General features: G+C 49.8%; 2 protein-coding genes across 2 annotated transcripts; one reads left to right on the top strand and one right to left on the bottom strand.

Annotated features, from left to right (window-relative positions):
- LOC128072308 (cytochrome P450 4A6-like) lies at positions 1-7,185 on the top strand. The gene is made up of 12 exons (XM_052665963.1): positions 1-309; positions 472-613; positions 2,354-2,398; positions 2,666-2,793; positions 3,170-3,282; positions 3,368-3,519; positions 3,700-3,806; positions 4,562-4,752; positions 5,096-5,229; positions 5,671-5,735; positions 6,204-6,286; positions 6,516-7,185. The coding sequence occupies exons 1-12, from the start codon at positions 124-126 to the stop codon at positions 6,682-6,684; spliced, it is 1,515 nt and encodes a 504-aa protein (XP_052521923.1). The 5' UTR covers positions 1-123; the 3' UTR covers positions 6,685-7,185.
- A 3,704-nt stretch (positions 7,186-10,889) lies between these two features.
- Positions 10,890-14,929, bottom strand: PDZK1IP1 (PDZK1 interacting protein 1). The gene is made up of 4 exons (XM_052666000.1): positions 14,717-14,929; positions 12,122-12,230; positions 11,475-11,573; positions 10,890-11,369 (listed from the first exon to the last, which is right to left on the bottom strand). The coding sequence occupies exons 1-4, from the start codon at positions 14,781-14,783 to the stop codon at positions 11,297-11,299; spliced, it is 348 nt and encodes a 115-aa protein (XP_052521960.1). The 5' UTR covers positions 14,784-14,929; the 3' UTR covers positions 10,890-11,296.

Raw genomic sequence — 14,929 nt, 5'->3', positions numbered from 1 at the left:
GGTACACTTCTGCTATAAAACTCATCCAGACCTTGCATCAGCAGCACTTGGCCAGCTCTGCTGCAGGAACTGTAGAAAAGAAGCAGAACAAGGCAGTGTCGGGCACCCCAGACTCAGGCCAGCATGGTGTCTCTCCTGGACAACATAGCCAGACCTTCTGCAGTCATTCTGCAGCTGTGTGTGGTGCTTGGTGTCATCTTTGTCCTACTGAAAGTGGTCAAATTCTACAAGGAGAGGAAGAAGATCCTCAAAGCCCTGGAAGCATTTCCTGGTCCCCCAGCACATTGGCTCTATGGCCACAACCGTCTGGTAAGGACAGAGCTGGGGTGGTTTTGTGCCAGCAGCTGCTCTCTCTGTTTCCCAGGAGACAACTTGCATGTGGTTTCATAGGAAGATAAACTTAGCATCTGCTCTCCCTGCACATTCTTGTTTTTCTGCCTGAATTCAGTTTTTGCTTCGCTATCATTGCAGATAACTGGTGACAAAATGTTAAGTCTGGTGGTGTCACTGGGAGAAGAATACCCATATGCCTTTCCCAGATGGTTTGGACCAGTGCTGCCATCTCTAGTAATCCACCATCCTGAATATGCCAAGACTATACTTGGAAGAGGGGGTAATTCTCTTCACTTGGGTTTGGGGATTACAGTCCTTTACTCTTCCCTGGGAAGCCTGTCCTCCTACACCATCAGCCACCACAATATTTATGCTTTCTGGTAAATGCAGGAACGTGCATGATCGGGCACAGCAATTCAAAAGACATCTGAAGACTTTCTCTCTGCTCCTTTTTATAGAGTTGTTTGTGCTTGGTGGGTTCCCAAGAACTTACGTTCATTCTTCTCAGCTTTGAGATTTGTCACAGTTGTTTATTTTCCACACATATTCTTACCCAGTTTTTCCCTTGTTCACTGAGATCATAGACATAGAAATCACTTTTAAATTCTACCTCTAGTGTTTCTTGGAAACAAGACTGATTCTACAAGGGCAGCTCCTAAAATAATGCCTCCTATTTTATTATGTTGGCCCATACAATCAGAAGAGGATGTTGGTGGTATGGCAGTAGAGGCTGAACCTTCCCAACAACATTTCATTACATTTTGTTGCCATGCAACAGATGGCAAAGTAGAGAGGCAGCATGACGAAACTGAGTTTGACACAGAAGTGTGTGTACAGAAAGAAAAGGTGTGTCACTGAATTCCTGAATACAGAAAAAAATGGCACCTGTTGACATTCACTGATACTTGCTGAATGTTTGTGGAGAACAAACAATGGAGCACAGTGAGCTGAGTGGTGCATTTCAGCAGTGGTGACAGCAATGTGAAAGACAAGCCACATTCTGGATGGCCATGCACAACTGTCACTCCATGACATTTAGGCTGTCTCAATCAATTCATCTTTGGATTGCAACCAGGGAGCTGCATACAGAGCTGAATATTAGCTTCAATGCGTTGGGAACTATGGTGGAAATGTTGGAATATTACAAAGTTTACACCATGTTGGTCCCATGAGCGATTGCACAGGAACAGAAAGAACGCCATATGCAAGTTTGTCAGCACCTATTGAACAAAAAAAGAGACTGAAGGTGTTAGTTTTCTGAGTCACATCATTACCACTGACAAGACATGGTCTCACAGCTACAAGCCCAAGTCACCACAGCAGTCCATGGAGCGGCAACTGACAACAAGTGAATTCCCCATCAAAGAAAATGTTCAAGATGCAGCCCTCAGTGGGTACAGTGATGTGCATTGTCCTTTGCAATAGGAAAGAAGAGATCCTTCTGGTTTTCCCAGAACCCAAACTACTACTGCTTTATCATGATGCTATGCTGAAGGTTTGAACTCTGAGAAGAAGACAATCTTTCTCTTGCAACATTACAATAACAGGCCATATGCCTGTTTGAAGAGTGTACAAGAGGGGCACATTGCCAGTTTTGGCAGGCATTCTTCTCACACCAATTGTGTAGTCCAGATTTGGTGCCTTCTGACTTCCATCTGTTTGGGCTGATTGGGCTGATGAAAACCAATCATGTCATCCTAGCAGCCACCTCCATTGGTGCAGATTTTTAGGCATGGCATGCAGGCTTCTTGTTCACTGTTGGCAAAAATGCACAGTCAGTGGTGGTGACAGAGTTGAAAAATGCTGATTTGTATCTGAGAATTTGCTCTATCAAATAGTTACTGTGCTCTTTGTAGCTATTACAGTTTCCATGGAAATAAATAGGAGGCATTACTTTTGGAGCGACCTATGTACATTGTGATAAAGAGGAAGGGTTTTACTGACAATTTATCCTGAATTTTCTTGATACATTGAATTCATTAGCCACTTATGCTGTTCTGGTCTTTGCTTCGTTTTACAGATCCCAAGCCTCCTGTACCTTATGACTTCTTAATTCCGTGGATCGGTGAGTAATTTCTTCCATTAACCCTAGCAGCCACGTCACACATTTCATTACTGTCATCTTCATTTCACCTTTTTCCATCCTAAAACCAGGGTACACAAGCAGGTGGATGAGGCTGTGAGGATTAGCACTGGAGTTATCCCCATCACTGAGCAGCATGTCTTCCCCCCAGGCCCTGCACGTCACCTGCTGCTTGGCCATGAGCTGCAGTGAGGCTGCTGGAGTTTTGAGCAGAGTGGAGTAGCTGATGGCTTTTTCTGGTGTCTACAGGCAAAGGGTTGCTGATCTTGGGTGGAACCAAATGGTTTCAGCATCGGAAGTTGCTCACTCCAGCGTTTCATTACGATGTGCTGAAATCTTACGTACCCCTGATGTCAGAATCGGTCAAAGTGATGTTGGTAAGAGAAGGGAAGAGACTTAGATGGTTCCTAGAGCCCTGTCATTTGGGGGGGACTCTTTTCTTAAGTTTTCTTTTTAGTTTTGTTTCTCTGAAATTGCTTCCTCTGGCTGTTGCACTTATTCTCTCTTTCAGCTGCTTCCCAGTGAAATCAACCATAGTTGAATATCTGTTCATAGCCCAGCAATGGTAAACACAGAAAAAAAATGCAAAGAATGGTATGGTTATGTTCACAGGATATGCAGTGAATTAGGGCCTCTTTTCTTGAAGAAAATAATTAGCTGTGTGGATTGAGATAGGGACAGGAACTATGACCTGATACTGTGGCTGAGTCTGCTCTGGAAGTCTGTCTCTCCTCACACTTTCTCCACCACTAGGATAAATGGGAGAAGAAGAAGTCAGTAGAGCTCTTTGAAGACGTCAGCCTGATGGCACTGGACAGCATCATGAAATGTGCCTTCAGCTACAGCACCAACTGCCAGACTCAGAGGTCAGCACACAAACTTCCCAATTCTGGGACAACGAGTGCCCCTGTTAGCACTGCTAACGCCAACTCTGACCTTGGCCTCTTACAGCAACTCAGACGCTTACATCAAAGCTGTTTTTGACCTGGGCTCCCTCATAAACAAGAGAATACAGAATTTCTCCTACCAAGATGCCTTCTATGACCTGACTCGCAGCAGCAGGGAGTTTCAGGACGCCTGCAAGCAGGCCCATGCCCACACAGGTATTTCTGCTCCTTGGTTTCCCAGCTGCACCTCTTGCACATTCACACTGGGAGCAGCTCAGTGGGGTTACAACAAGCACTGATCAGAAAGTTACAAATTAAACAGGGTGTAAGAGGCTGAACTAACAGTTGTGAGCTCTCTGGCAGGATGCATCTAACATTGATCGTTTTTCCACGCAGATAAAGTAATACAAGAAAGAAAGATATTGCTCTCCAATGAGAAGGAGCTAGACAAGATCTTGAAGAAGAGACACCTGGATTTTCTGGACATTCTTCTTTGTACCAAGGTGAAGGTTTGAAATAATCCCGTCAGACATCATAGATTCCATGGCACAAGGGTTGAACCAGCATCCCTTTTTCCTAGCCTGGGGAATGGTGGACAGAAAGGAAAGGTAATAAAGATGTGTGAGATGCAGTGACTGAACATAAATAGCTCAGAATTTCACTTTCCTGTTCATTTCCATCAAGTACGTTCCTATTTTGAAAGGTGTGGGCTATCAGAAACCTGAAGAAAGACCTTTGGAGAGGTTACAAGGAGGTTGCCTTGGCTGCAGTCCTCTCAGGAGGTTTTGCTCCTCCCCTTCTGTAGTTTTACCTTCACAGATGTCTTCAGGAACTCTAGATAGTTTCTGCTGTTTGGTGCTGAGGATGAAGACACTGTGCTCACTGCTCTTTGTAGGGCTTCTGCTTTCTTTTGTGCCACCATCTTAAACAAAAGCAAAAACAAAGCAAAAAAACCCAAACTACTGCAAAATGTAATGGGGGAACAAATGGGTTGTCCTGCAGCAGGCTGTCCTGCCGAAGGGCCAGGAGCTAGTATTGCAGTAAAACCCAGCTCTGTTGACTGCAGAGTCAGCAACCAGCAGCTCTGTTCTCACATATACTGGATTTAATTTCTACTGGCTTAGTTCTTGATATACAGGGACATACAAGAGAAACCAAACCAGGTACTTCTTCCTCAACATCTAGGGCTGTTTTAACACCCAGCAGAGCTAGCCCAATTAATGAGAGTATGCAAATGATACGTTCTCCTCTTTGCTAGGATGAGAATGGAGTTGGCCTGTCTGATGAGGACCTGCGTGCTGAGGTGGACACGTTCATGTTTGAGGGGCACGACACTACAGCCAGCGGGATCTCATGGCTCCTGTACAGCATGGCACTGCACCCCGAGCACCAGGCACGGTGCAGGGAGGAGATCCAGGGGATTGTGGGGAAACGGGATACCATTGAGTGGTGAGCTAGCAGTTCTGAGTTCTTTACCTGAAGCTTTCTTCAGTAGAGGTAATTGCCTTAAGTTGCACCAGAGAAGGGGCTCAGGTTGGATATCAGGAATAAATTTTTCTCCAAAAGAGCAGCGATGCACTGGCACAGGCTGCACAGGGAGGTGATGGGGTCACTGTCCCTGGAGGTGTTTCAGAACCATGGGGATGTAGTACTGAAGGACGTGGTCAGTGGGCACGGTGGGGACGGATTGGGCTCGATGACCTTAAAAGTCTTGCTTGCAACATTAATGATGTAATATCTCATGTCCCCATTGCTGCCAACAAGCACAGCCTGAGCCCTGGTTTGCTTTCAGGGAGGACCTGGGGAAGATGACATACAGCACCATGTGCATCAAGGAGAGCTTGCGCTTGTTCCCACCAGTCCCTGCAGTGTCCCGAAGGCTCTCCAAACCTGTCACGTTTCCTGATGGGCGCAGCTTACCTGAAGGTCTGTGTTCATCCTTCCTGCTGCTGTTCATCACAAGGGCGGAGGGGCTGGGTGGGGAGCTTCCAGTTTTACTTCTCTCTCCAAAAGGCTGCACAAAGCCACCACGCTCACTGAGCCTGGAAGGGTTACTGGCGAGGGCCTCAGCACGTGCAACAGGGCACCAGGTGTTCAGAGCTCAGAGCAGACCTGCAAATGCTGATCATGTCCAAGAGTAGGGGTTCACCCACCAGTACCAGAGTGGGGCCCAGCTTTGAGACCATTATTTCCTCCATGGGAAGGATTCAGAGCTGACCCATGTGAACAGGCTGGGAAATGTTTCTGCCTAATCTTCTGTCACAGCCCCTGCAGAGGCCAGGGAAGGAGAACATCCTCCAAACACTCTTGGTCTTCACTCTTCATATGATGAGTATTTTCACATCATGAGTATTTTCTCAATTCCAGGCTCCCAGGTTTCGTTGAACATATTTGGTATTCACAGGAACAGGGACGTGTGGGAAGATCCTGAGGTATGTCACCTTCGCAGCAAGAAAGGGGAGATGATCTCAGAGCCCAGACTGCCACTGTCTTTGAACAAGGCAGCTTGCACCTCCATGCCACATTTTTTTCTGGGGGGTGGGTCTTCTTTTTGCCTTTTATTCCAGCAGTCTGTATCCAAATGTAAAGTTCAGTGACGTTACCAAACACCCCAAAGGCTTTGAAAAGGGTATACAATAGCTTGCCTTTATGCAAGGTGAAATGGAGCTACTCTTCCTGCCTTCAGCAGCTCTGATGAGATATCTCCAAGGGGAACATCAGCAAAGCCACCAGCACCCTCTTTTCATCCATCCAGTGGCTTTGCAGAGGAATGAATGAATGTCAGCTGCAGCTCTCCTGGAGCAGCAAAGGCCATTCCAGCCCTACCTTGGGCACCAGAGAACCTGGTGCCACTCATGGTTAGGCCAATGCTGACCAAATGGCCTTTGTTCCTCCCACAGGTATTTGATCCCCTGAGGTTTTCTCCTGAGAACTCAGCACACAGGCATTCGCACGCTTTCCTGCCTTTCTCTGCAGGACCCAGGTAACAAATCCTTCATCCCTTTCCCTCCTCATAGGTGCATGGGGTTGTGCTCCTGAGCCTAATCCCCTCAGCACCCCTGGGTCAAATTGGCTTGGCCATCTCAAGAAGTCTCCATGGTGGAATCTCTACTGAGCTTTGCCAGTTCTAGAGCACTTCCCACACCTAAGGCACTGTGGATGCAAATCTCATAACTTGCAGGCTTCAATCTGAACCTTTGTCCTCTCCCCAGGAACTGCATTGGGCAGCAGTTTGCTATGAACGAGATGAAGGTGGCTCTGGCACTGACCCTGCTCCGCTTCGAGCTGTTCCCTAATGCCTGCAAGCCTCCTACCCTGACACAGCAGCTCATCCTCAAGTCCAGCAGCGGCATCCACCTGCATCTGAAAAAGATTCGCTGACCTTATGAGGTGGCACAAGCAGTTCCCAAAGACCACTCTCCTCTCAGAGTTGCCAACCTGCAGCCTTCCTGAATGTCAGGGCTGGGGAGGGCTATACCCACCAGATCCACCTTTATGTCTCATCCACACTAACCCTGCACTGAGCCCATTGTGCCCAGCAGCTTCAAGTCTCCTCCTTGCAGAAGGAAAAGCACAGCTGAGGCTTTTTGAAGGGCTAGCAGGAATCTTCTGAATTCTCCTCATCTCTAGCCTGTCCTGATGGGATTTCTATCTGAGCACCTCCACGTTAAGCTCAGGGAAGAGCCCTGCCTTGATGAGCTGCAGGCTGGCATTGTGCCTGGCATTACATAAATGAAGACCAGCAGGTTTTCCCAACCTGACACTCAACTTCCTGGAGCTGAGGGTGCTTAGTCACTGGGTAGCCTGGAGAAAGCCCTCAGCACCACATGACCTTCATCCTCCTCTAAATTGTGAATAAAGCCTTGCCGAGGTGGTCTGGGAGCACATCCCTGGATGCTTTTGCACCTACAGTCAGTAGGAGAGGAAGAGGCCAATTGAGCCTCATTGAGAATGAGCTGCACCCATTGCTCTGCAGTGCAGGAGGGTGCAGCCCTGGCATTGCATTTCCCCAAGCCACAAATACTGAAGGAATTTTATCCCCTGAGAGGAGAGCTTGCAGCCCTTTTGTGCTACAGGACACAAAGCCCTTGCCTTGCACCAGGTTAGCATTTCTGTGGTAAGGAAACAACCACAGCAAGCTGCCTTTAAAGCAGCAGAACAAAAGCAGGGGTGGCAATGACAAAAATCCACGGGCAGAAACAAAGCACGGGTTGGTCCCAAGACTTTTCCTGTACGGGCTGAGAACTGAGCGCTCAGTACCGGAGTGAAAGGCAAAAAACCACCATCAGAGAGCGGTGCTGGAAGGGTTTAGGGGAGGGCACGGGGAGGTTCTCTATGCGCACCTCGTGAGGTTGGGGGCCGGGGGAGGGCGGCCGTGGGACCCCCCTTTTCACCAGCTCAGCTTGCAGGTCCGCGCAGCTCCACTGGGTGGCACTGAGAGAACCGGGAAAAATCCAATTCTGCCCTTCTGGCTCTGAGTGCAGCACAGCATGGTACTGCCTATGGGCTCGCGGCGGAGTTGTTAGGGTCAGGAAGACGAGTCATTGCCTGTTCCCGACACAGCGAGCATCGAGAATAAGGCACAGGGGCTGCACGCAGATAGAAGTGCTGATGCCGTCACCCTCGCAGCGCCCATGGGCTCACGCTGATCTCAGAGATCTGCCCCAGCTCTCCTCCTCCCCCCAGCTTTGAAAGAATAAAATCCCACATCCTCGAGGGGCTGAGCTCTTAGGTGCAGGGAACGATTTGGTCTTTCTGCTCTGCCACCTCCATCAGACATCTTCCCTGTAAAAAGGCTGCGCAACACAACCTCCTCCACTGACACCACTGCAAAAGCAGCACGAAGAGAGAGCGCTGGAGACCTCATCTCCGGAGCCCTGTCCCCAAACATCCTGCCAGGCAGTGACAATTCTGTGCTGCCTCATCTCTCTCCATCCATCACCATGGATACAGCATCCGGATGGGCGATTCCTTACCGGGTACCACAGCCCCTCAGGGAGATGCCACCAGAGCCAGCCTGTTTAGCAGGGAGATGCTTTAGTCTGTACACACAGCACCAAAAATCCTCCTTTTCCCCCCCCATCTTTCCCTCCCTCCCCTTCCCTTTTTTTTTCCTTTTTTTATTTATTTAAATTTTTTTTTCAATGCACAAACAATGGAGCTAAAAGGTTGGGTATCAGGCCGATAATCATGAATGACGTGTCGTTATTACACGCCGCACATCCATTATCTCCCACTCCAGCCATGTCACAGACGGCTGGAGGAGGGCAGATAACGGGGTGCCTTCATGCAGATGGCTTATTATCAGGATGTTCCAGGAGGGGCTTTAAGACAGTTAGCGATGCTGTTTGCCAGTTAAAGATTAGAGACCCCAGAGAATAATTAACAATCCCCAAACCTGGTTGTTTTTTCTTTTTTTTTTTTCTCCTGGATTCTTCTGCTTTCTCCCCCCTCCCCTGTCCTCTTTAATCTATTCACTCTAGCAGGTGTAATAAAGTGATAAGGACCGGCTCCAGGGATGTTTGTTTAGCTACTAAGGGTGTATGAATCAACAATGGATGGTATTTTACTCCTGGCTCTCAGTACCTTGAATCAAGACCAAAAACTTTGTGGCCCCATTGCCCACACGCATCTATCTCACATGCCCTGCTCCCATTCGCACCGATGCCACCAGGCAGCACCCCAAGGGGCTGTGATAGCCCCCTCCATGTGCTCTAGCACTGTTACTCACTCCCATAGTGGTGCCAAACCTCCCTTTGTGCTCTGCAGGTCCAAATCCCACTGCTTGGATGCTGAGGAGCCCATCACCAAGACAACAAGCCAAGGCTGCACTGCGTGGGGCAAGGCTGGAACAAACCTCCTATTCTGCAACACTTCAACCCTATACAGCAACCCCTCAGTTGCTAGAATAATGGAATGGAATAATGGAATAATGGAATAACCACCTGGAATAATTTACATATCCTCAGGGTAAGGCAGAATTAACATGCCTTTGTTAGTGGTATCACCTGGGGCCAGCAGGTGATTTTAATGGTTGGCAACCCTGCCCATGGCAGGAGATTGGTAATAGATAATCTTTGAGGTCCCTTCCAACCCAAGCCATTCTATGATTTGATGAACCCCAAGGTTTCAGGTACTGCAGGGCGCCCTAGGGCATCCCCCAGCTCATGGGGAGTGCAGTGGGTGCCAGGACACTGTCTTCCTCACCATGCTCTTCCACCAGGAAGGGATGGTGCAGCGTTGTGCTACAAACAGCATCCCCAGCCCTATCAGTGGGAGATGAGATATCCTAATTATGGCAACGCAGGTGAGGATCCAGGCCATATCAACCAGCACAGAAAGGTAAACAAGAAAGACAACAATAGACCCTTAACACTCATTAGCTGCGTCAGATAATACCTCACTTTTCTCCCTTTGGGGCTTAAAGTCTAATTAAGATTTTCCAACAATAAATTTCATTTATGCTTGCTCCGCTTTGTTTGTTAGAGACCGCCTGGGTTCATCCCAAAATCCCCATCCCTGCCCTTGCCCAGACCTACATCTGCCCTCCTCAGAAATGGGATGCCACACACTGAGCAACCCTGCGTCACAGAATCATTAAGGTCGGAAAAGACCTCTAAGATCATTTAGTCCAACCATCCACCTGCCACCACTGCCCATCCCAAACCCATCATGGCTCACCCAGGGCGTGCATGCGGTTGGGGACAACTTGTTACTCATTATAAGGCCGCTGTTTTGTAACTTCTTTTGCAACTGAGAGGTAAAAAATTAATGGGTTCCAATCTTTTTGCCACTCCTCGAGCCACGAGCCACAGTGCTGACGCAGCAGGCTGAAAAATGAGTAATCCTTGTACATTCTGCTAAGCAAATCATTACCAGGAAGATCTGGGAAGCTTGTTTGTCAGAGCTGTGCAGTGTGGCAGCCACCAGAGAAAAGCCAGGAGGTGAGCTGGGGGGGGTGGGGAGGGGACTCCTTCCCATCCCTATGGCCATACGCCCCGAAATTACCTGGGCATGAGGCAGTGTCAGTGATGCTCATTTCAGAGCAACACCCAGATCCTGCTGCAGCCCTGCAGTCACAAAAGCACTTCTAGCACAATGCAGCCTCCATCTGCAAAAGGAGAGCTGCACCACAGGGCTCAGCCCTTCTGAACCTTCTGCCCCATCTTCCACCCCGTTCAATTTCCCTGATGCCAGTTGTGATTTCTCAGCATTGGCTCCACGATGTTTACCTTAATGGGGAGATATCTGGCATGGGGACACTCCTGTTTTGCACCACACCCAAATTTCTGTCCCCACCCATCAGGAACATCAGCAGCATCACCTACAGAAGCTGTGGCTGCAGAAAAGGAGCTTGCAACAGTCGGTGACACCAGGTCACAACTTGTACATGATATCACAAGCTACATCCCCTGATGCTAAGGAAATCTAAGCTAGGAAATAAGCAATGGATCCCACCCATGAGGTGTTGACCCCTCTCTGAGCATCCTTCTGCATACTGTCCTACCCTCTCTGAAGTGCCTGAGGACTGGGAGTGTCATGAGATGCTGGAGAATCCTATGGATCACCAGCAGAATGAGCCTGGATGGACAGCAATTCTCTTTATTGCTGGCAGAGAAGATATGTACAGGGGAGGCGATTTGTTCTGAGTTTGAAATGCATGGCATGGAGCCTTTGTTCATAAAAAGGAGGATGAGATGTTGACATGAGAGTGGGTTCTCCATTGACAGTTTCCCAGAGGGGAAAGGATATGGGGAGGGAACATGGGGTCCCATGCATGCAGCAGCATCTGGAGTGGGTCAGCATCCCCTGGTCCAGGGGGTGGGGGACATCAGCTGAGCTGAGAAGGTGGGAGGGTGGCCAAAGGATTGGGGAGGTGACAGCCCCAGACCTCTCCTAGGGTCTAACAAAGGGACAGAAGTCTGAAGGCCTGGGACAGAGGAGCTGCCATGCATGGGGATGTCAGTGCAGAGGGTCCCGCCACCAGCTGGTGCTACATGGCAGTGGTGATCACCTTCTCCTCTAGATCCAAAGTGTTTTCATAGGCGTGCTTGTTCTCCTTGGACCTGTCAGAGGGAGAAGCACAAGCTGTCATCGTGTCCCAACACCTGCCAGAGGACAGAACAGGACATGACTGCTGAGCCTGAGGGTCACAGGGAGGGATGCTTCACCTGAAGTCCACTGCAGAGGTCATGTATGTCCCTTCACGTCCGTTGGGCACAACAGCCTCTTCCTTGGCCCCGATGCTCACCACTGTCTCAACATTATCCCTGGAATGGGAGAGGAAAGATCCCAACAATGGGGGCTGTGCAGGGGTAAGGGGAGAGCAGCAGAGAGAAGGGAACACCCTGGGGATAATATGAGACTCTCAGAAACGTGTGACCCTGGCAAGATCTGATGGCATCTCAGCAGGGTGCTCCTGCTCATCCATCCACACACACAAAGGGTTGTTTTCTCCTGCTAACTGGTTTTTCCAGTTGCCTTCTGTGTACGCCGTTGCAAAATGATCACCCGCAGCCAGGAGTGACAGGGAAAGATAGGCAGGGCTGTGCCTCCCCTGGCACAACACAGTGTTTGTGTGCATGTGTGCACATCTCAGCCCATGGGAAAGCCCCTCCAGCACTTGTCCTCATCAACACTGGGCTTCTAGACCATGTCCTATAGCCCAGCAGGCAGGCAAGGGTCAGCCAAGCTGAGCAGTGGCCCCACACTGCATCTCCCATGGGTTGAGTCCACATCACAGTGCTGTGACTGCTTGGCCACCTTATCCAGCAACAAACAGGACAGCCCGAAGCACTCCCAGGGCCCCAGCACTCACTGCTGCTTCTTGCACCAGAATCTGTTGACCACGAAGCAGATTGCCACCAGCACCAGAAACACCACCACAGCAATGACACCTTGTGACCAAGGCTGAAGTTTGCCCCTGGCTGCAGGGAAAGAAGGAGAAGAGGGATTAGAAATGCATTTATGTGCTTTGCCCACTTGGGTGAGATTCTCCAGCACAGTGTCAGCAACACGCAGAAGGGAGCTGAGTTCTGCAGAGCCATGTCAGAGCCACTGCCACCAGACACCAGTGGGAACACTTCAGCCCAGCTCCAGAGACTTACATGGCTGAACACGCTGTCCAGACAAATTTCTGCTCTCAACTGCAGATAACCTTCCCCAGAGGCAATAAAAGTGGACTATGCAACCTGTGTTTGCAAACCAGCCCCCCACAGGCACGCTGCCTGCGCTGCCGGCAGCTGTCTCACCCTTCCTCCTGCCTGTGCAGATGTGCTCACAGCAAAGCCTTTGGATCGACACTCAGACAGGAGGAATCCAGGCGGAAATTCCCTCTTGTATCCACATGCCTCAACTGCAGCCCCTCAGATCAGCGCTGAGCAGTGCCACACGGGTGGCAGCAGGCAGAGGGAGCAGGGCTTGGTCAGAACCTGCACTACCTAATGGGCAGGAGATGCTCCTGCCCTGCAGTGCAGCCCCAAAGACAAACATTCCCCCTGCCTTGGGGGTCTGACAGCTTCATTTCCTCCCTTGCTCAGTCCTTGACTGTTATCTCTGCTAGATTTATTTATTATTTGTGTTTTATTTTCCTGCTGGGGCCATGGTTTCCAGACTGCAATGAGGTTTGTGATGGGACTGAGGGAGTTCAGGGTCAGCTTAGGAATGCATTGTTGTCAAAACAGCAGGAAGTCCTTCTGTGCTGTGCAGGTGATGGGGCACCAGGGCATGTTTCTCCTTGGAGATCTTCAAAAGCTGCCTGGAGCTGGGCCTAGGCACCCTGTCATAGGTGTTTCTGCTGGGGCTGAGCAGGCTACCTCCAGAGATCCCTTCCCACCTCAACTTATCTATGGCATTCAGCAGCGACCAAAACCTCCAAGTTCTCTTCTCTTGGTCTTCCAAGAGGGAAGGTGAGAAGATAAATGGTAGGAGACCTCCCACAGCCAGCTGTGCTCAGGAGATACAGGTTTTGCGAGCAAAGCTTCCCTCAGACCGTTGTTCCCATGCAATTTCAGAGCACCCAGAGCTAAAGGGATGAGCAGTACACAAGAATGGGGCACTTTTGGCTTCGAGCAGCCTCACAGCCTCGTGCCAGGGGCTACGAGAACACAGTGCACAAATATGAGCAGAAAACCAGAGCAGAGGCAAAGTGCTCAACAAGGTGCATGACCCTGAGGATGAGAGACCCCTTCCCAAAAAAGGTTTTAATGGAGGCATCCCTCCTAGAGCATCCCTGCCATCTCATCTCCCTTCTGCCCATAGTAATGATGATTTTTTCCATCACGCAGGAATTCCTCAGCCAACTAACCAGCATGGGATGCAGCCTCTGCACTCCCTGGCAGAGGCACACACATCCATCTGCAGCTACAAACAAGACGAGGGAAAACACCAGTGCCAAAATAAGCCCTTTCATGTGCTGTAACTCTGTTTCCATGCTCCAAGGCTGGGCTGAAGGTACATCCAGGACTTCTGTGCCATCTTTCCTGAGTGCTTAGAAGGCATCAGCTGTCCCCTGAGCTTTCATACAATCATAGACATCGGAAAAGACCTCTAAGACCACCACCCCCAACCCCACCCCACCATGCCCACTGACCACGTCCCTCAGTGCCACATCCCTATGGTTCCTAATACCTCCAGGGACAGTGACCCCATCACCTCCCTGGGCAGCTGTGCCAGTGCTTTGCTATGGCCGAGGAAGCTGTGCCAGCTCTGAAACTGCACTAAAGGCTTTTTTTTTTTTTTTTTTCCCCTTCTTTTTTTTCTTTCAAGGCAGCAGCAAAACATCCAATCCTGCTGACAGTGGAGACCCCACACTGCTCAGCCTTTCACAAGTTGGTAAACAAATAGAGGAAGAGCGGTCAAGGCCAGAGCATCAGGAGGAGAAAAGGGGAGGGAATTTTCCAGCTCTTTGGCAAGACCTGATTTGTTTTAATTACTCCTGATTATTTGAAGTGTCAGACAAGTCCCGAGTTTCGTAAAAATAATGTCAGAGCAATAGGAAGTTTCTCTATTAAGTCTCCAGGAAGGGAATGAAAGCATGATTTGCAGAGGAAAATATTTGGCCCTACTACCTCCACAGGGATCAGAGCTACGAATTAACAAATCCTGCCACTTTGAGAGCTAGAAGCAGAGCAGTGCCTTCCAGAGGCAAATAAGAAAGCAATTTGTAAGAAAACACATCGCCCATCTTTAAGTGCTGGGGATCAGTTGGAGCTGCTGCATCAAAGTGTAACCTGGCATCAAGCTAAACAGGTAAAGACTGTTCCATCTGCAGCCAGATCTACCACTGAGCTCACATAGGAAGGCAGAGCTGCAGGGGGAACCGAGGCATTTTTCCCGTTCCTAAGCAACTCTCCTGTCCCAAAAGCCACCCCTACCCCTCGTGCCTCGGTTTCTCCAGGAACGGAGCTCTTACCTTCCTGGCAGCTCGCGGGCTCCAGAGCCAGGAGGAGCCCGAGGACGAGGAGCCGCAGGGCCGGCATGGTGCGGGGTTACGATGCGGGGCGGTGGGGCTGCGAACGGCGTTGCGGGATCGGGAGGAGCCGCGCTGCGTTCAGATCCCTTCGGCAGGAACGAGCCGGGTAAATTATCAAACTTGTTAACGAGGGTGGCCGATGCTCACACCTGG

Source organism: Tympanuchus pallidicinctus, unplaced genomic scaffold (genome assembly GCF_026119805.1).
Source record: "Tympanuchus pallidicinctus isolate F22 unplaced genomic scaffold, pur_lepc_1.0 scaffold7, whole genome shotgun sequence".
In the NCBI taxonomy this organism is placed as follows: domain Eukaryota; kingdom Metazoa; phylum Chordata; class Aves; order Galliformes; family Phasianidae; genus Tympanuchus; species Tympanuchus pallidicinctus.
This window is presented reverse-complemented; position numbering and strand designations above follow the sequence as displayed.